General features: G+C 34.9%; 1 protein-coding gene across 14 annotated transcripts in view; it reads right to left on the bottom strand.

Annotated features, from left to right (window-relative positions):
• Positions 1–22,498, bottom strand: part of LOC116349592 (protein MTSS 2) — a 71,605-nt gene that overhangs the window by 1,760 nt on the left and 47,347 nt on the right. Inside the window, exons 5-21 of one of the 14 annotated variants that reach the window (XM_031781096.1) lie at positions 10,725–10,843; positions 9,993–10,568; positions 9,731–9,811; positions 9,346–9,585; positions 8,826–8,934; positions 7,804–8,208; positions 7,214–7,477; positions 4,983–5,921; positions 4,251–4,363; positions 3,804–4,001; positions 3,426–3,635; positions 3,188–3,269; positions 2,799–2,897; positions 2,234–2,551; positions 1,838–2,038; positions 880–1,031; positions 498–566 (exon numbers count right to left, since the gene is read on the bottom strand). In XM_031781096.1, coding sequence (XP_031636956.1) covers positions 498–566; positions 880–1,031; positions 1,838–2,038; positions 2,234–2,551; positions 2,799–2,897; positions 3,188–3,269; positions 3,426–3,635; positions 3,804–4,001; positions 4,251–4,363; positions 4,983–5,921; positions 7,214–7,477; positions 7,804–8,208; positions 8,826–8,934; positions 9,346–9,585; positions 9,731–9,811; positions 9,993–10,568; positions 10,725–10,843 — 4,175 coding nt within the window. The remainder of the gene's footprint in view (positions 1–497; positions 567–879; positions 1,032–1,837; positions 2,039–2,233; positions 2,552–2,798; positions 2,898–3,187; positions 3,270–3,425; positions 3,636–3,803; positions 4,002–4,250; positions 4,364–4,982; positions 5,922–7,213; positions 7,478–7,803; positions 8,209–8,825; positions 8,935–9,345; positions 9,586–9,730; positions 9,812–9,992; positions 10,569–10,724; positions 10,844–22,498) is intronic. The other 13 variants (XM_031781097.1, XM_031781098.1, XM_031781101.1 and 10 more) reach the window with 13 other exon arrangements.

The raw sequence follows: 22,498 nt of genomic DNA, 5'->3' as shown, positions 1-22,498 counted from the left end.
CAAAAGTTAGGAACATGTTAAAAAAGATTAAAAACAGAAAGTGTGTGTAAAAAAATGTGGTTAAATAAAAAAAACAATTTTTTTTTTCATTTAATTGTTTTTTCTACGATTTTGGTTATTTAAAAGAGATTATTTGGGGATTAAAATTTTAAATTTTACAATTTAGATTTTAGAAACTTCGAATGCCAATATTCAGAGTATGTGTGTAATTTCAAGAATTTAATTTTAAAAATAAACGACACCACCCTTATGATAATGAATTCCACGCAATTGGCGATGGATTTGTTGATGTTTGAGTATACGGCGAAGCCAATGTACTAGTCTGGTTAATTATGGTATGTGATTATAATGTATGAAAAATGATAAAATAAACAACCGAGACCAAAGTATTGTTTTTTAGAGCAGTTACCGCAAAAGCACAACCAATGGTTAAATTCAAAGTGTTTCATGTTTCTTGTATGTTTTTTTTTTTTGATCGTGTTTGAAAATTCTCTCACCTCATCGCAATTTGCATAATTATTTGAATTAGCCACTGGTATTTGACTTCTGCCACCTTCAACTCTTTTCTGAATTCGTTCGCCAAAAACAGCATAGATTTTTTTGATCGTTTTCATTTTTCAAGACAATGATATATATATATATATATATATATATTTTCGTTTCGAAATTGTATCGTCGTTGCAAGCCAAACAAATGTGAATTTCGAACAAAAGATAAAACAAAAATCAATCAAAATTTTGACAAGTGCAGAGAGAAATGATATCAATTTATTTGTGTTCAGTGAAATACTGAAAAAAGAATAATTGCGTCAGAATGATTTGTGAGCATCATTCTGAGAATAAAGAAATTATAAAATGCAAAATGCCTTGCATGTCTTACCAATGCTTTGCTGTTGATAATATTCCTCACAGCAAATGCCTTTCCAGACAGTCTTTGTTCCGCTAATTTAGCATTTAAATTTTCTAAAAATCCTAGTTTTGATTTGGCTCGAATCGAATTGTTGGTTGTTTCATAATTCGGTGACGAATAGTCTGTACGAGTTTCAGCCGCGGCCATAAGCGAAATATATACACGGGTAGTGGTGGTGATTGTGGTGATACAAACAACAAATGGAAAATGGACACAGCGCAGACACGAGACGAAAAATATATCAAAATTCAAAGAGAAAAAGAGACACAAAACAAATATTCTAATAAAATATGTGTATTTTTTAAGTTTGAAAATTCGAAGACGATTGATTAGATAAGTTCAACAGCACAGCACAACAACAAAATTATCAAAAGCGACTGAAAATTGCAAATTAAAAAGGGGCGAAAACAATCGAAAACAAATTAATCGAAAAAAAAAAAAAAAATCACACACAAAATCAAAATGTGGCGCCTTGAAAGCGAAATCGAGGGAAATAATAAATAGTTTTTAGTTAAAAAGATAATCATTTACAAAATGAAAAAGGAATAAAAAATATATATCTTTGTAATGCACGAAACTGAAGAAATCACACAAAAAATAATTCTCAATGGAAATAAAAAGAATAATAAACGACGCAAAGATGCAAGCTTTTAAAAATTGCCTCATATAAATTTATTGAAAAGCGAAGTTTAGTAAAACAATTGACGTCAAATCAAAGAGGAACAAATCTAGCAAAAAACACAAGCACAAAAGCCTCATATTAGGAAATGATCGTCGAACAAATTTCAATTGACCATTTTCAATGTTTGTTCAATCAAAATTGACCATGACAGTGTTGCAAGCCAAAAAAAAAAAAACAACACACGCACACATGTTTAAAAAAAGGGAGCGATTGCAACAAAAGTGGTTTTGTTGGCCAACACTTTACTTGTGGTCGATGTGGGTGGCGAAGTTGCATAGACTGGACCGGATTCTTTGCCGAAACTGGTCGGCGAATAGCTAGGCGAATAGTGTGATGTCGTTGTGTGAATGAATGGATTCGTGGATACGTAAATTTTTTGTTGTACATTGTAATGACGATGATAGGGTGATTGCTGTTGCTGTTGATGATGATGATTTGAATATGGCCCTAAAAAAACCGCAACAAATTTTTTTTTTTTTGGTTGGTTTTGTGCATGTATGAATGAATGAATCGGTCATCACCGATGGCATGATTGAAGCGCTTGACCAAAAAGCGGCACAGTGCTTTGTGCAATCGATTCAAACGTGCCACGGTAGTGACTTCGTGTGTGTATTGGTGGATAAGTGCAATCGAGGGTATTACCATCGTTTGACATAGCCATTCCGTGTACTGAATGTTGGTTGTTTTGTTGCTGTTGCTGATGATGTTGCTGCTGTTGCTGTTGTGGTTGGTGGTGGTGATGGTGTTGCTGCTGTTGTTGTTGATAATGATAGTGATAATTTCTATCACTGGCGCTCGTATAGATTCGTTCGGGTTTCGTTTTGGGCGCTTTTGCTTCATGATTTTGTTGGTATGTATGATCGGAATTATGTGGTGAGGGTGATTGCATTGTATGATGGTATGAACTTTGTGCATAAATCTTTTGATTTGAATGTGGATGCGATGATGGCGTAGTCTTTGCTACAATTTTAAATGTGGGCGGTTTTTTTTTGTCGTTTTCAATTGGGGAATAGAAAATTCGAAAGAAATTTAGTGAAATCGTCTTTTAAAACAACCATCTCAAAATATCCAGTTCACACACGCCATTCGTTCGTTTATGCGAATCGGCTTGGTGCACTTGACACATTTTCAGATGGTGCAATAGTATTCGATGGCTGGTTGCTTTTAACTCAGAAAAATGCATAAAAGATGAAAATTGTGTAACAACCTTGTGCGGTCGGCGGTGCAATTTGTTGATGCAAATCATTTGTTCGACTTGTATTTAACTGCGTAATAACTCGAGTACCGGGCTGATTTCGAGCAGAATCTAATTGAATTTATAAGAGATACATGTGAATTTGCAACTTCAACTAACCGAATGAGATTTCCAAATGATCACCATTGTTTTCTTATTTCGAGGGGGGAATTAGTAAATTTCGAACTTTTTATATTCCAAAAAATAATTTGTTTTTGTCAAACATACACACACATGAATAAAATCAAAACCCTACGCTGGCCTTCACGACAAGTGGTGATTGCTTATGTTTTTTTTTTTGGTTTGTTTGCTGAATAAATAACAGATCGATCACAAAAATTGATGCGATTACGTATACTTACTTGGACTAGCATTTCGGAAACTCGATACTTTTGTTAAATGTTTTGGTTGTGCATAAATGCCACTTTGAATTTGACGAGTTGACTGAAAATAAATAGCGTAAAATGGTGTAAATTAATCGAAAATGTTGAAATCTAGCAAATCAAGTGAATAAAATGTGTGAAATGCATGTATGTTGGTGTGTATTTAAAAGCATCGATATCTTGTGATTTAACAGCGCCAATCAAAATCGATACTCACTAAATAGATTGGAAGTGATGACGGTGATTGTTCAGAAGAAGAATTGTGTGAAGAATGTGATGGTTGTAATGTACTATAAATGGATTGGGACTGTTTGGTTTGATTGGTGGTCGAATAGTAGTCACTTTGTGGGCTACTACCGTAAAATGGATTGTGTTGTTGTTGTGATGGTGTTGGTGATTGTTGTTGGTTTGAGGTCGAATATATTGTCTAAAAAAATATGCGATCGAATAATGGCCGAAAATGCGTAAAACGAAACAGAACGAAAAAAAAAAACAATGTGCTCAATTAATTTAGAATTTTGACAATTTTTGTCATTGTGTCTCAGTAGGTGAATCAGACATAGGTGGTAGTGGTAGTAGTGGTTAAAATGTGTACCTGTGGTGCAGCCGGGCTTATTTGACTTATGTTCCTTCTTAAAACGCTCGGACTAGCCGGCATGTGATTCAATTCGGTCAACGCTTTCACAGTTTCTCCAACTTTGCCAGGTGATGTGCGACCAGTTGAATCGAGCAAATATGCGGGTGGCGGTGGTAAACTTTCGGACGATGCGTTCATGACGTTCGGTTGCAACGACTGTTCGAAAAAACATTAACATTCAAATCATCGATAGATATTTTAAGAAATTTCTAACCCCAAAGATCCACAATATGACACAATCTTCTTTTTTTTTCAAAATTCCTGCTGTTAGGTGATATTGTCGATGTGATTTTTGGACACTTAGTCAGAACTCAGAAGCCATTTATTCCTTTGAATCCAGCGAGAATTTTGAAAGAGTATTGTATCATAAAGTTTAGTGCTAAGACTGAAAAAAACTAGATTTACCGAATGTGATACATCTAGCTGATGACTTGGTGTCACACTTGAACTTCGTCTAACTGGCGGTGGTGGCTTTACGCTGTTTGCTGTTCGTCTCGTTGTGTTTCGATTCACGCAACCTGCTCCGAATGAAAAGAAAATTTCAATCAATATTACTTTCTCCAAACATTTTTCAAAATTTTTTTGTTGAGATTTTTAATTTTTTAAATTCAGAAGCAACGATAAAATAAGCTAAACAAGTCGCACATCTAAATAAAATTGAATAAAATTAATTCAGCTTCTTGATAGAACAAAAAAAGCCAACTAACGATAAACTAATATTCATTCAAATTGAAATTCATATACAAAATTAAACAGAGAACACAATGTGTCTACGGAAAATGTGTAACTTGATTTTGGATGCAACATTACAAGAAACAATATCAATATATTTAAATGAAAATATTCAAAATGTGTGAAATGAACTCTCAAACCATTGGACTAATTTAAATTATTTGTTTTTTTTTTTTTTTAATGTAAAATGTAAGGAACGTGTATGTCGTTCTTTCGGATTGATGAAAATGTTCGTCGATGAAATAATAAAAAAAAAATGAATTGAAAAATAAAAACTGAAAAAAAAACAAATGTCAATTGATGAAAATGACGTGGTGGAAAAAAGCCCAATGAATTTGAAAAGAGAAGAGAAAAGTAATGAAATGAAGAAAATAAAAAAAATAAAAAATGTGTTCAAAAACAAACCAGACAAAGAAGCGGGTCGTGATGCAATGATCGGTTTTTGCCGAATCATCTGTGTTATTGTTGCGCTATCATTATTGTCAATATCCGCATGATCGACAACGTCTTGATCGTGTATCATCACAGCCATGCCATTTGAATTATACTCGTTTCTGTTGCGATTGTTCATTGCAATTGAATCGGCTGATGTGATCGATAGGCCACGTTTTAATGTAGATTTACCATCATTTGGACTGGCCGATTCAGTTTTACCAAAGCTTGAACACCGAAACGAACTAATACGTTCTACATCTTTTCCATTCCCGCTAACCACCGGGCTCATTTGTTCTTGTCCACAGTTATTCAAATCGGTTTGGCTATCTTTGCGCCGTAAGACAACAATTTCGGTATTTTCTTTGACATAATCGTCGCTAACATTGTAACCGTCCGGAATGAGTTCGATGTGTCGAGCGACTGTGGAACCATTCGAACTAGATGTGGTACTTGTCATCGACGTACCATTCATGCCACCGTTTATGCTATTCGTACTGCTGTGCATGATAAGTGGATGCTCTGTCGTTGATAGATTTAATTTTAGCGACATGGTCGTTGCTTGACAATCGGTTAAATCGCCTGTATCACTGCCAAATGTCATGTCACTCGAATGCGTGGTCGTTGAACACATCAATGGATTTGGATCACTGCTGCCAATCGATAATTTATCAAAATTATTATAAATATCACTCGCATCGCCTATTGATGATGCCGTCAATGTTGTATCGGCCGTTGTATTGTGCACGTCATGAACATTGGCCAACGATTTTGATTGCTTCTGATGTTGCTGCTGCTGCTGCTGTTTCTCACGCTGTTTTTGCTTCATTTTCTGCTCGTGTTCGCGTTGAAACGAATCCAATTCGCCAATTAAATTGTTTAGCTCCTGAATTGAGTCTTCATACATTTGGCCTGCGATGATGCCGGAGATAGAAAGAGGTAGAGAGAGAGAGTGAGTGAGTGAGTGAGCCAGTGTATTCCATATGCATTTTTCACATTTTCGACGCAACGATGACGAAGTTTGAGCGCACACAAATGTTTCGATCCGATGATTATGGATTTTATTTTTAATTTTATTATGTTCATGTATATGATTTATTTTTGTTTTCGAATGAAAATGAAAGAAAAAAAAAAGAACAAAACAAAGAAAAAATAAAATGAAAAGATAAACAAAGCGAACAAACGCCAAAAAAAAGAAACAAGTTGATCAAAAACAGAAACAAAAAAATAAATAAATAAAGAAGAAAAAAACGATTTAATTGCCGTATATTTTGGTTCGTTTCATTCTTTAAAGAAAAAATCGACCAAACAAAAAAGAAAATAAGTAGCTCATTTTTATGGAATTCATTTCGACCGAGTTCGGTTTCTTTTCTCATATTGACGCACACGTTCTTTTTTCTTCATTTCGTTCAAACAATTGGATAAGATAGATATATATGCTCATTATCAAAAGAAAGAGAAACAGCAACGAAAGAAAAAAAATCCAGCAACATGCCAAGAATAAACGCGATGGTCATTCATTGCTAAATGGTCTTAATGAGATATTAGTGTGATGCTTAAACATTGCATTGTACGGTTTTTGAGTCGCAAAATAAAAACTAAGCGATTAAAAATCAGAGAATAAAAATGAATCAAAAAATTACAGTTAAACAGTGAGATTGTGCCGAATTGCATGCAGTTAAAATAAAATGGCACGCAAACAAAGATGAAGTGAGAATTTAAACAAAAAAAAAAACAGCATAAACACACAATTCGAAAATAATTCACGAAAGACCACTTCAATCTCAAAAATAAAACGCTAAACTATTTACATAAAAAAATAACTTTAAACATTCCGATAAATGTAATGCAGCAGCGGTGAGATAAAATGCACCAAATTACAAGCGCAACATTTTCTCCGTCGATTTATCCACCGGCCGATAAAGAGATGTGTGGAAATTTATGCGAAAACAACATCAAAGGTGTATACATCTACAACTAGTTATGTTACTGCCAAAAAATCAAAAACAACGCAAAACATATTGGCTAAAATCACGTTAGATGTGAACCATCTCATGCGCTCTAATTTACTTTCTTGCTAATTTTCAAAAAAAAATGGTATGAACTTTTATTTTTAAACGGCAAAAGTGCATTGAAGGATTGAAAGGAATGATGAGATGGTGGTAGAGTTTGTGTGAGATAGAGAGAGGAATGGAATTGCGTACCTGGATCCTTGTCGATTGACCGAATCGATTTGTTAAGATCGTCATTGCGCCTCATAATCGACTGTGTTTCGTTGTTCCCGGCATTCGATGTGATCGAATTCGTTTTGGCTAGTGCGACGGCGGCAGCGGCAGCGGCAGCAGCTGCTGCTGTACTAGCTTGACGCTGCTCCAATTTCTCGAACAATGATAATTTTTCTAAAACAGAACCAGTACTTTTGTAATCGTCTACATCGTCATTATAAGTCACTCCTATTGAATTGTTAGCTATATTAGTGAGTGCACGCGGTTCAATCATAAAAAACAAATTACATTGTGTGTGTTAGTAAGATCTGCGTTCTCTCTTCTACATTACTCTTTAATATTCAATGTGTTAATTTTCAATGACTACTAGTTAATTGGCAAAAAAAAAACCAGCAAAAAAATTGAAGAAACTCTTGATCCGATCGGTTTGCATCAATGCCTGTTCGAAAGTGTATTTTGATGTAATTTGCGTCGGATTAGCGATACGTTCACAAGAGAACAAAAGAATAATACCAAAGCGCAGATAAGACGGCAAACAAAGAATAAGAAAAAGAAGTTGAATTAAATACCTGATGTGGACGATGACAATGTTTGATTGTCATGTACAACATAATCATCGTAGTCATTTAGTGATGAGGGCGCCGCATCGACCGATGCTTGACGGGATAATGTGTCATCGGTGGCGGTTGACAGTGGTGATTCTGGATTCGTGGTCATGGAATTTGTGGTATTGGTATTATTGGTGTTGGTATTTGTGGTGGTGGTCAGATTGTTATATGTCGTTGTTACAGAAGAGGAATCCGATTGTGGTGATTGCGCTGAAAATGGCATATTTGGTGTATGTGATTGGATCGGTGTTAATGGTTCTTGATTTTGTTGTTGATAATGTTGATTGATTGAATTAGTGATTTTAAGTGCGGCCATCGTTGCCAATTCCGACATATTTACATAAGTCGGTTGGATTATTGGATATTCTGTTGATGCAATCGATGTTGGCGTTTTGCATTTTTTTTTATTTGCGAATTTTCCCATTCGAATACGTCATAATAATGACAGGCATTAGAAACGTGTGTGCATAGTACGTTTTCAATCAATATTTACACATGTTTTAATGTAGAAAATGGTGTTAAGAACACACGCGCACACAGACACACAGCACAGGTCACAACAGTAGGTAAGTTCACGGAGTAATAAAGTTTTAGCAGTAGTAGCAGTAATAGTGGTAGTAAACATCAAACAGCATATTTAATCAGTAGAAAATAGCATGTGAACGAGATAAAAATAAACGGAGAAAAACAGAAAGAAAAAGAAAAAAAAGAGCGGTGCTTAGTAATTATTTTAGATTAGAGTTAGCAATTCAAATTTTTAATTCATGCCAAAATGCTTGTGAGTTTGATTAGACAATGCTTTCAATTTTACTTGTAGAAAATTTATAATCAGTCATGTCATTGAACGGGAAACACATCGACTACGGTTACTACATTGCACAATGTGTGCGTTTTTTTCTTATCCGATGAGCACTTGACAATGACCGACAAGTGTTTTTTTGTTTGGTTTTGCTTCATTGTAGTAGCAAATTGTTTAGTGGTACCTTTTGTGATGTGCGCTGGCAATGGTGATGGTGACTGTCTCATGTTATGCATTGTTTGATTTCGAGCTCCGGCTGTTGACGATAATGGACGTTCCAATGACGAACAACGCTGTAAAATATCAAATGCAATTTTAATGATGTTGACATTTTTTTTGAAGACTATTAGCTTCTATATTAATACTAGACTATTTTACGCCCAGATTTTGCTTCTGAGGGTCCCGACTAACCCCTCTCCTCTTCCTGTAAAAACATCTGAGAGAGAGACTCCTAAGCAATTTTGATGGGGTTTTTTCGATTTACTAGGATTTTGAGGGGGGAATTCTTTCAATTTCCTGGGGTCTCTTAAATAAATTTCCCCGTAATCACGCGCCCCGTAATCTTTTTTGATCCGAGATGAATTGGAAACCGAATATTTCAAGTTTTTACTCGATAATATCTCTTTTACTTCAATATTAATTATACTCGCATTTTTAACAATTATTTCATATTTGCACTGGAAATTGTTCAATTGAATACATACCACTGGTAATGGTGGCCGGCATGCAACGTTTGCAGGTGATTTTTGAACTGGATGCTGTTGTTCGGTGGTTGTGGTCGATCCATCTGGATTTTGGAAAGTGTACACGGTCAACGGTGGACGTTGATGACCTTTTTCATATGCTGTTGAAATTGTATGCGGTCTATCGAGCGATGTAACTGGATCCTGTGAATGTGGTGGCCATGTAGACACAGCATGTGTTTGATTGGTTGTTGTTGATGCCTGCAAAATTGATGATTTTATTTACAAAAGCTCTGACTATAAAATAGGAAACCCTCTTTCTTCACACATTAAACACATCAATGGTAGAAAAAAAAAAAAAAAGAACGCAAAAATTAATTTAAAAAAAGTCAAAACAAACTAAAACCTGTGTTGTAAGCGCCGGCGATGAGCAAAAGCCACTATCACTAGATTCGCCCGGTTTTAAACGTATTGCAGGTGTCATTAACTATATACATCGCACAAGTGTTTGGGGATATATATATATATTTATAACACGGAACAAAAGCATTATACAACGAAAGAAGTCCAAAACGGAAAAAAGCACAACAGAAAAAAATACAACAAAAGTTAAATAATAATAATAATAACATAAAACAGTAAGTAAAAAGACATTTAAGATGTCTGACCTGCGAAAGAGATCTTTGGTACGGCATTCCTGGTGAGTTGCTCGAACCGCTACTGTTTATCGAACTGATTGAGCACACGGAACTCTTACGTGAGCCCAACGAATTTGAATAGCCATGCGATCCAGGCGATTCGGGATAGAGAAATGATGCCGATGTTTTTGTTTCAAGAATTAATTCTTCGGACGCTTGTGGTAGAATGTTTGGATTTTTTGTGACATTTGTTATTGTTTCCATAGCCTCTTGTAAATGACCTAATTCATACATAACTTCGAATTCCTCTTTCACCACCGGCTGCAATAAATTGACGAACGTACAAAACCGTGTTCGTTCTTCGATCATGGCCGCACGTAATGAACGACGTTCAACCTCTTCCAAATCGGCTTTACGTTGGGTGATATCGTGCATTGATGATTCGACCAAACTCTGTATCGAATCCGATTGACCTTTTTTGGCCTTTTTCTGCAAACGAAGCGTATCGGTTGACCGTTTCTTTAATTCAGCACGACAACGTTTATACTCCTTTGCGTGTTCCTTATCAATAACAGCTACTTGACGTTTCCAATCTTCAACTTTATCCTATGAAATTTAGCAAATACATTCGGTGATATTCTTTTTTTTTTTTTTATTTGATATTGGATTTTGAATTGCTTTCGAAATTCATTCTCCAAATGCATGCAATATGAGAGAGAGAATTCCTTCCGTGAATGCAATTCATTATGAATGATAATTTACCTGCAATGGCAATATTAGACAGTCCATAATGGCGGTTGTGAAGCTTTTCATGCGCGTTTCTACCGCTTTATGCCGTAAACAGACTCGGGTCAATGCTGTACCAATTTCTTTGGATGCGCCTGTAATATCGGAAGTGAAATCAGTTAGTCAATCAATGGTTTTTTTTGTGTGTGTGTGTACATTCTTAAATGTGCATTAACCAATTATTTCTAAACCCAGGCTTCAAACGTTGCAGAATTATGTGTTTGAAGAAAAGAAATAAGCCAACAAAATTCATCATCGTGCCTATAATTATCGGGTTTGGTTATTGGTTTTTTTCTTCATTATTTGGTTGTTTTGCCAGAGTTTTGAGTAATCGTAAGAAAATCAAATTTTCGATTTGTCAAATACGAACTACCGTCAAACGACTTGGAATCAGTGAAGTGTATAAAAAAATCAACGATTTTGTTTTTTTCGATGAGATTACCAATGTCCGACCCATTTTCAATCAAATTTCAATTTAATTAGAAGAATCTTTTTTTTGTATTTATTTATTTGATCGAAGAGAATCACTATAGCTAAATCGTGTAACAGAGCGCTGATTTGGTCGACAAAATACAAATTGATGTTCGATGATGAAATCGACGTTTTTTCTTGTGCTCATCTTTCTTAGAAACGAAAGCGCTATGTAATTTTATTAAGGTAGATAATAAAAGAGAGAGAAAGGAAGAGAAAGATAAGTAAATTCGAAAATTAGATTGATAATAGTCGCAGCATGCTTATTGATTTGGGTATTCGATCATCATCAAATCACAAGTATGGTGTTTTGACGATGACCACCCAAAAATGGAGTGAATACCATTCGGTTATTTGTGCATTGCTGTTTTCTTTTCGATTAAACGTATATCGCCGTTTTCGATTCTTCTCGTTTCTGCTACCTCTCTCTCTCTCTCTCTCTCTCTCTCTTTCTCGCCTCTCTCTAAAATGTGTGCTTACTTAGCATATTAAGCTGAGAAAATGATTCGAAACTCTTTTCAAAAATAAATGAAGAATTTTTTTGTTTTATTCATTACATATAGTGCGCACTGCGCAGTCAAAGAAATTCAAAGCAATGATCAATAAACATGTACATCGAATTCACGTGAAGCTCAATGTTATTGAATATTTGAATCGTGCACCGCCACATAGTCTCTCATTAGAAATCTTCGATATTTTTCTGCTCTGCACTCTCGTCGGTCCATATTTTGTATATTTTCATTCGATTTTATTGACTGAACGTATTTGATATTTTTTTTCTTTCATATGATTTTTATTTTATTATTGTAGCTGCATCGATGGTAATTTTGTGTAAAAATCTAATTAAAACAACTGATCCGATGTAATAAAAAGAGATTTCTATTTCGTCAGGCCTCTCGCACTATTTGCGACTAGTAAAAGAGATGGTTTTATTTTGATTTGTTCGTGTTAACCGTGTCGCTTGTTGTTTGTTTGTGTGTAATTTTTCTTCATCGGTTGGTTCGTTAGCAGTGTTTTGTGATGTGCGCACGAGATTGCACTAGCATTATCGGCAGCCACAGCAGCTGTTTTGATATAATTTGCGTGTGTATCTATAATTTTGTAGTGCGCACTGATCGCTCTTTTGTTTTTTTTATTGGTGGCGGCACCGGCGGTGAGGGCTAGACTGTCCCAACAAAATACAAGTTGAAACTTTTTGCGGGGCTCAGGCGGTTTTTCATTTGGAAATTGTTTTTGAATGAAAATTCTAAGGAGACCAATCACCAAAGTTGGTCATACTGTACATATGCCACCATAGAAGCAATTTTCGTCAACAAACCTTTTTGTTTTGGGTTCCCACGATGAAAACCGCTTGAGCACCTCAACATTTTCAACTTGTAATTTTTTTGGGATAGTCTAGTTGGGATGTTGTGTACAAACAAATATTATTTTATGGGTAATTTTTGGTTTTGATTTTCACAATATTGAAATGCGAGATAACGACACAATGATGCGATGTTTTTAGTGTTCACTCCATCATGGAAGAACGAATACCACAGCAACGGCGTTAGTGGCGGCCGTGAATGTTTCAACTTGTATGCACATGATTCAAGTGATTTGAATTGAGACTGTGTCTGTTTTGGGTGTAATGCTGTTTTGTTTGCACGTTTCGGCTCCACATGTACACACGAGAGATTATGAGCGAAGCATTAAAAGTACTTTTTCTCCATCTTCAATATATCTTTCTTTCGTTCAATTGTGCTGAATTTGTGCATCGACAAACATGCCGAACGCCAATTGCATTGAGTTTGCAATAAATGGTAAAGAGTGCAGAAAATAAAAATAAACCATTTTGTATCATAATTTTGATTTAGGTGTGTATTTGGTTGAGTCGTTGCAATTTTCTGTGTGTCGTTCATTTTATACGAGCATCGTGGTGTGAGCAATTTAGAACGTGCATCAGTACAACTTTAAGTAGTACCACGTTATATCTCATCGTTTTCTGTTTCATTTTTCGTTGGATAAAGCAAGAAGAAGAAGAAGAAGAAAAGAACAAGAGAATTTGCATAGTTTTGGTTTGACAGGAGGATGAACTTCTTTGTAACTATATCGAATGGGTTTTCTTTCATTTGGCATTGAAATAAGCGCAAATTTGCACTCATATGTTTTTTTACTGCGATCGAATCTCGAACAAACTATATAATCTGAATTTTCTATGATTTATTTGATCTCATTCGGATTTAAATATGAAAAGAATGGAACCATATGAAGTGCGCTTCCAACTAATTGCACTTGTGTTTAAATGTTTGTATGAGTGTATGTATTATTTTTTTTGTATACAAGCCCACACGTAATCGAATACGTTGTTCGATCGTTAAACATTGTGCACTCGTTGTGCATTTGCGCGAAGAGAGAACTCTTCAGCACAAAAGAAATTGAAGCCATCTCTAATTTGTTGAACGAACGAAAAACAAGAATCCAACATTATGGACCGGTACAAGGTCTGCATCACATTGAGATGAGAATATAAAATAAACTTAAGTCAAGCATGAAATGAACCACCGGAGTAACCATTACAAACGATGTCATTGCTTTAGATGCAATGCACATGCAAAGAAAATAGCATTAAGTCCGATTATTTTAATTATTGAACGAACAAAGCAGAATAAAGCCACACCGATTTCCAGTCAAATCATTTGACCAATGGTCATTTATGCATTCAACCGAAGTCAAATAACATTCGGACGAACTACACATTTATTATCATGATGATGAAGTTTGTGCTCTCTACCTATATCTGCAATATAGAATATATTTACTGCATGAAAAAAGAAACGATTTCCGAGAAAACTATTTTTGTGGAGGTATTTTCCTAGTTTCATTTTCTCGGAATTTCAGAAAACAACCGAAATTCATCTTACGGAGAAAACACATTTACGACACTTAATTTCATTGCAAGCTTTGTTCAAACAAATCACCATTACCATTCTTCCATTGCTATTGAGACATATAGTTATGTAATCGTATCATTTGGGTCTCTAGAATATATCTATAGATGTATATTTTGTTCTGATGTTTGTTTTTAGCTATATTTTTTATTCTAGTTAAGCTTTAATTTAAATTGAATATATTATTATTGGTTCATCTCCGAAAAAAGCGTTCGGACCAAAAATGTCCCAAGTTAAATCTCCCGTTGTCATCAATTTTATCAAAGGGGTTGTTATCATTTCTTTCGATTGGCATGGCTCTTTTTTCGTACAGTCAATTTCATAAAATTGTAAATAAAGCCGTCAATTTCTTGAAATTGTGCTGACTGGCCCAGTTCCTGTTTGCAGTAGTTGATATGGAAAAAAACACAAGCAATTGACAACTAGAACGTTGAAATGGGCCGAATAATTTTCATGCGAGTGAAATGCTGTCGACGGAACAAGAATCGTTGTGCCATAGCATGTGTGTACTGATTTGTGCACATACTGATAGCGTTGTATCGAGGAAATATGCTCAATGAATAGAGAATAACCACTCAGATGAAGGCACACACAATCAGTGGACACGGTAAAGAGTGAGCGAGAAGAATAGAGGAAGAGCGCATCGAGAGCGATAGACCATCGAAAAAAAAAACCGACACAACAACCAAACAGACCAAGCGTTTTACTTGATCACGTTTTTGTTTCGCCCATTTTCTTAATTTAGTTCTCATTTTTGTTTGCGAATGATTTGCATATTACAAAATTCCCGTTTTAGCCATCATCACAACTTATAATTTTGTGTGTTGTACTCTCTCGCTCACTTTCTTTCAATCAATAAGTTTGATTTTACCGCAATTTTTTCGTTGGATTCGAATGAACAAAAATGGCAATGGGCAGACAAAAAATTCAAAAATCGAATGCCATTGATATTGAGAAATGGAAATAAAATCGAAAAAAATTGCAATAGTAAATTAAATAAAGAAATAGACATGAGCAAGATATATAAAGAAAGATGTTTTTTTTTTTGTTGAGCTGCTATATTTTTTGTGATTTCCAGGTAAATCCGTTGTTCGTTCTTATCAGTTGTGTGTCTGAATCAATATATCTATTTGACGGTACATGTCGAATCACGGTAAATTATTCCGTTTCACCGTTCAAAAGAGAAGAAAAAAGAGAGGGAGAGCGCAAGATAGAATCGCCGACACAAAGATATGTGCCAGACCATCAAAAACGCTTATATCAAATGTGAAAACAATATTTTTGTTCTCCAATTTCATTTTGTAATAAATTCGGAGCTCTTTTATTCCTTTGGTGTGTGTGTTTGTGTTTTTTTTTCTTCGTTCGTTATTTTTACCGCCGACAATTTTGCGAATAAACTTTGTTCATAACAAGCATGTCGTGGTCGACCAAGACGATGTCGATGTCGATGACGTGGAAAATCACGTGTATTAACTTTATTGAATTATATATATATGTGTGTGTACGATGTTTGATCATGACTTTGATATTGAATTTGCATCATTTGAATTTCAATGGGGTCATAATCCGTGGCATACGACACAAATAGAAAACACTTGGCATCTCAAGTTCCGTACCCGTCCAAAGTCTTTTGTGTGCGCCTTTATACCTCATTTCTGTGCTTTTTTATACCTCCGTTTGCTCGTTAGTGGTATTCGTTCATCAAAAAAAACCTTTAACCTAAAGTCATAGGGCCTTTGTTTGCGTTAGATGACAACAACAAATATTGGTTTCTGATAGTACACCATTTTTTTCACTTATTCACATTGTTCAAACATTCCATGTGTGTTTTGTGAGTTCATGTTCATTTTTTTAAATTTTTTTTTTTCTATAATATTCGCGAACACAATAAAAGACATCAATCTCCACGAAATTTTTCTTTTCTTTTTCTGACATTTAATTCTCTCGTTTGCCGCGCGTCGATTAGATCGACCATCATTTCGAGCATACACGTGAAGCGAAAACAATGAATTTAACTTCGGGCAAATGAAATCCATTAAAAAAAAGTATGTCTGACTTGAGGAAAAAAGTGCTAAATGCGGAGTACTTGTGATCTTCCGATTGCATTGCAGCTTCATTTCGTGTTTTTATATAAATATATATTATTATATTTAGGTTAGAATTAAAACAAAAGCAACGGAGGTAAATTCAATCACGACTTTGATATATTCGTATGTTATTGTTGTTGATTTTCTGTCTTCACGGAATTTTTGAACTAGCGGCTCAACATGTTTTTTTTTTATTCTTCGCTTCTCAGACGAAAAAAACTTCTATACTTACACCGTTTTCTAGAACAATAGCCAATTCAAACAGCAATCTTTTTACATTTAAATATTTGCGCTGAATATTTATGATGATGCCGGTTTCCTCTGTCGGAATTTGGTTTATTTTTTACATTTTCACGCGGAAAAAATTCCGCACAAGAAGCAAAATAAATGTGAACAAGTTTGAAAAAGGTTACAAAAATCGAGAAAAAAAGAGAATTCGACGTGAATGACGGGGCATTCCATGCGTAAACACTGAGATTCATAAGAGACAAACCGCTCATTCATCCGTCACATGTTTTATTATTTTTCTTGCTCTCTGACTGCCACTTCCCCGCATCGCAATGCACATCGATCGTATTCCCATTGAGATGCAATTTAATTTGCCATTTCCGATTTTTGCCATTTCCGATTTTTGCCATTTCTCACACATTTATCAGACAAAATACAATATCGTTTACAGCAAATCAATTCAGTTAATTGTGTCATTTCCACATTTTTATGAATTGCAAACACAACAAAGAAAGAAGAGAATGAGAGGCAGAGAGAACAAGATTGCAAAAAAAAGACACTTAACAGAAGCAAACTTTGCTAGAATCTGGCACTTTGTGCATGTTGTGCGGCAATAAATGGGATGTGAGCGCAAGCGCGTCCGACCAAGTGCGAGAATTTTAATGAAGACTAATGGGAGTGATGCCGTTATCCATCACCAAAATGAAGACAAGCGTGAACAGCGACATTACACTTTGCCTTTGCATGGCATTGATTGCGATGATTTTTTCTCTCTTACCATGTGGCTCTTTTTTTTTTTTTAATGAATGAAAATTATTAACGTAAAAATGGCATCATCTCTCGCGATCGCTTAAGATCGTATCAATCGTAAAATCACATAAAAAAACCAAGGGGAAAAGTACTAAATACATCTAATACCAGTAATACGATCTAGTACAATAAAAATACCGAAAAATACCATGTAATACACTTTAGTACTACACATTTTTTAGAGCATTCACAAGCGATCTGATATTCATCTGTGTGAAAGAAAAATAATTTGAAAACAATATTTTTTGTATCACTCTTGCTTACAATTTTAATATTACAAAATATTAATTGAACAAAATAACTGAATAAATGTCATAAAAATATGCCAACGCACAAGATTTTATATATATTTCTTTAACACACAAAATTTGTTAGTTTTGACATGGAAAAATCTAACCTAACTTCGGTCCAATATATTTTTTCATCTTCTGATTTGTGTAGAGATTTTGTTTGAATATGAAATTGTGTCAACAAAAACGTGTGCGTTGAATTTTAATTATTTCGGTTTGTATGTGTCTCGTTTCTCTCAGTCAGCTTTAAAAAATCCTCATTACTAAATCGTATTACTTGGTATTTTTCGGTAGTTTTATTGTACTAGATCGTATTACTGGTATTAGACGTATTTAGTACTTTCCCCCTTGAAAAAAACGCAACGAACGCAAAACGAGAATGAAAAGAAAGAGCTGATATAAGTTGGTTTTTGCATGCAAAACAGAAAAAACGACCGCGCACCGGCCATATCATTTCATCGCATTTAAAAAAGAGTCAATTGATACTCATTCGATCAATAGGTGGCAATTAATGGTTATTTATTGTGTGTAACAATAACGATCGTAATAATTGAATGTATGCGTGTTTTTATTCAAAATTGTACATGGTGTCTATATAACAATTCAGAGTTTTTTAATTTGATCGTAAGCACTTCGTTCTCTTCCTTTTCTCTCGCTCGCTCGCTCGTGCATACAGTTATGACCTTGATTGAAATGACGCCAGTGTATGCTGTGTGCCGCAAGTGTTAGAGCAATTACCATACGTTAGAGAGCGTGAAAAAAAAGTGCTATTCTCATCTTCTTTTATAGCATTTCACGAAATTGACGCCGAACACCGATAAATTCCGGGCAACAACAACAAAATGATGTCAGTTAAATCGATACGAGAATTTCACTGCAACATTTTCGAATAGAAAAATGTCGATTTGTTTTCCATCGATTACTCCATTCATAACATATTTGTTTTGCGTTTACGAACACGAATATCAGTCTCGCATTTTATTCGTCATTTTTCGTTCGTTTACTTTAAATTGAATTGCAAATGCTGATCAAATTGACGATAGAATAGATAAAAATGTAGCAACAACAACAAAACAGCCGTTCCATCGTTTTGGAGGTTTCAATGAAGATCACCTGTTCGTTTATTGTTTTATACGATAAATTGACTTTTACATGCAAACAAAAGAGTAGAAAAAAACAGAGGCTTACACAGCGAAAAAGTTCACTGTAATGAAGGTCATGTTACGTAGGGTCTGTGGATATCTTTAATTTGTTCTTTTTTTAGTACTGAACATTCGAGCCAACATAATGTCGCTTTGATGCCATTTTAAAGGGGGAGATCAAGCGAATAAATGATAAATGAGAACCGTATGCGGCAGATGTGTCAAAGAAATCAAGTATGGTGCAAAAACACGCAAAATGTGTACAGAAGAAGATTTACGTGCTCATCAAAGCAGAGTGTTACACTGGCCCATTCAATGTATATTACATTGCCGTATTTGCCATTAATTGCACACGTTTCTTTGCAGAATTGGCGGGTCGTTTATTGTGCTGCCGCTGCTTTGTTGTTTCGTTTTTTTTACCGCTGCATACGCATGCACTACGAAGTGAAGTAATATTATTGTTATAGTAATCATGACGCAGTCAACAATATTTAACTTCACTATTTAGTTCTATTATGGCCATGGCACCCGGGCGAATTGTTTATGGCACGAATTATGAGCATAATATTTTGTTTGTGTGTCGGTGTGAAGCACCCGAAACCGGGCGAGAATTCAAGCAAGAAATATAACGCTTTGAATACAGCTTGAATGCTTGGCAGCAATGAATTAACAACGACTTGCAGTAAATCACAAAGATCGCATTTTGAATACAGCAAATAACGATTTTATATGATATCATTTTGTTTTTATACTAAAACTTCACTATCCCATTTATTAGTCATTTAAATGCACTATATTCGGTATTTTTCTTCGCTCTCTCTCTATCTCTCGCTATCCCACTCTATTCGCAGGTTTTGAATCGGTTTCCTTGTATAATGATTTTCACATATAAATCTGCTCCTCTTTGTCTGTATGCTCAAAAAGTGATTTTCGTAACTATTACCACTTGGTATATCCGAACTGGAGAATAGAACATTATATAGAACTCGATAAGTGCTTCTTTTTTAGGTTTCTGTTTTACTCTCATTTCAATTCGTAATGCTTAATGCATTTTTTATGATTTAATCAGATGAAATAAGGAATTATTATATTTGTTTCCATTTGGATTTTCATTTCTGCTCATTTTTTACTTTTCCGCACACCTAGTGTAGGGAAGGTATTGTATTAGGCCAAAAAATTAAAGTCATCCCAAAACATGTTTTCTATGCATATTTAATGTAGAAAACACGATTGGAGATGATTTTGGGGCATATTAATGTGCGTCGCTGTGTGTGATGTGTCCTGTGTCCAGTGACCTGTGTCCTGTGTCCTGTGGCGTGTTGCCAAAATTTGTTAACTCGATAAATCTTTTTCCAAAAACTCAATTCAAATTCTGACTTTGCAGGATGATTTGGGACTACTAGGAGACGTGCTGATTAGTTTTTGAGCAATATCTGTTGACCGGTGTAATTTTTTTGGGTCCGAATGGACACAATCCATACATTTTACTTTTTTGATCATTTTTCAACCATTTTGGTGACACGATGGTTTCGTGCTCAGACATGAAATTCAAAATCTGACTTTACGGAATGATTGGGCGTTACGAGGAATAGATCCGGTCAAATTTTCAACGACATTGATTGATCGATGTAAAACTTAGACTGTGAAGAGGCACTTATGAGAAAAATGCCTTAAAATGATATTCTTTCAATTTGAACGCTGTCTTTGTGTAGTGGGGTTTTTTTGGCACGAGAAACCCGAATCTGATGTTAGTTTTAAGATGCAATCAATTTTTCACAGACTTTTCATACAAAAATCGAAAAAAAAATTCATTCTTGTATGAAAGACTTGCCTTTGTGGTACTTTAATGATGTGAAACTTTGAACAGGCTATTTTTTGGATTGAAATTTCTTTAGACTTAATATGATTATTTATTTTGATAAGAAAATAATATTCACAAGTTTTCACGGTAATTTAAGTTACTGCAACCATACATAGACCATCATTTCTGTTTATTCCCAAAATTTCGGTTCCATGCGGAAAAGTCAGCTTGCGTACGTAAGCCTCTTTATTTCTTCTTTCATTCATTCGTATTTTTTGTATGCAGCAGAGATCCGGTAGAATCATTATGATATAGCTTATGCGAGTAACTTTGGTTAAATGCAATTCAAAAATAATGCACCACCAGTTGGTATAAACGACGATGATGACTGCAACACGACATTGACTAATTTATTAAAATAGCATTTTTGCGTACGGAGTAGATATGATACGGTTGATATGGAATGTATTTTGATTGTGTTCAAATATTTTACTCATATTCCATTCTAGAAGAAAATGCACACAAGAGAAGAGAGAAGATAGAGAGGTTGCTTACAAAATTGCCAAAAGGCAATTGTATTATATGTATAAGTATATATACCTAGTTTATCTCTCCGACATTTTATGGAATTGAGTCAAAAATATGCACATTTATGTTCGAAAACTTGTGTTTTGATGGGATTGGTTTCTGTCGTCTACGCCATTTGATTTAATGGCAATTCAAGGCTATTCAATTTGGTGTCGATGTGAACTTGGATTTAAGCAATCATATGTGTGTATGTGACACAAGCCCATAAATTGCCCTGCATTTGGCACAAATTCAATCATTATTAGGAGAAAAGCAAACTATTTTCATCAAATGTTTTTTTTTTTATCGAATGATGATACCTTTTTCGCCGCAGTGTCATCTTTTAAGCACTATTTTCCATTTTAAATTTGGCTCAAGCTAAATCAACACAAACTCCGAAGAAAGAAAAAAGCATTATGAAAGCGGTCATTTGTGATTTTTCGAAACTACTTAACGATTCTTTGTTGAATTGCACTATAAATTGTGTCCCGTCATATATTGAACCTTTTAAGGTAACAATAACTTTGAAAAGATTTCGAACTTTTGATATGTCTCAAAATGCCAAAAATTCAATCATTATTGTGAAAGAAACGGAGATAGGAAAGAATTTGTGACAACGGACGGTTTCAATGGAATGGGCCAACGAAAAGATAGACTGACCAATTGATTTGATATTTTTATCAATATAGTGTTTTTGTTGCGAAAGGAAATAGAGACGGAAAATGACATCGCTAAGGAAAAGTCGACGAAAAGAAAGGCAAACAATAAATATCCGCATTTGACAGTTATTGGCATATGTGTGACAAAAAGGCACAATAAAATGACTTGCTTTCGATGGGCTCTTTCAGCAGCTGATTTGCTCATTTTGTGTATGCTATTTTCATGCTTAGTTCGTATATATTTGCTTGTAGTTTTTTTTGGTGTGTCTTGTTTTCCGTACAACTATGCCGGATATATTTTCCCATTCTCATGCTAAATGTGGCTTCTCGGTTTCAACATAACATTTTTTTCACACATTCGTTCCATCATGACATCATATTTTGTCTCTTTCTTCTCTCTTTCTCTTTCTCATTCGCCCTCTCTGTCTATCTCTCTCGCTCTCTTTCCCTTTCCATATAAATATATTTAAATGTGTTGACGAAACTGTGCAAAAACAATGGGAAAACTCTCACTGCTATGAGTTGAACGCTTTGTGATCCTATCGAAAATACGTCAAAAGTAAAATGTGTAAATTTTCGTGTGCACACACAAACACCCACATGCCCAATCAAATTAGCACACATTCGAGATTTGACGATATTTCACTTCGGTTATATTACATTCAGCTGAAAAGTCTGTGTGACACTGAATTCATATCATATGGCATACAAGATTAAATTGTTGATACTCTTGACGATTCTCACATAAATTTCAAATTGGAATTTGGC

Source organism: Contarinia nasturtii, unplaced genomic scaffold (genome assembly GCF_009176525.2).
Source record: "Contarinia nasturtii isolate CC-2019 unplaced genomic scaffold, AAFC_CNas_1.1 Cnas_scaffold_2934, whole genome shotgun sequence".
Taxonomy (NCBI): Eukaryota; Metazoa; Arthropoda; class Insecta; order Diptera; family Cecidomyiidae; genus Contarinia; species Contarinia nasturtii.
Note: the sequence above shows the minus strand (reverse complement) of the source record. Positions and strands in the feature narration are given on the sequence as shown.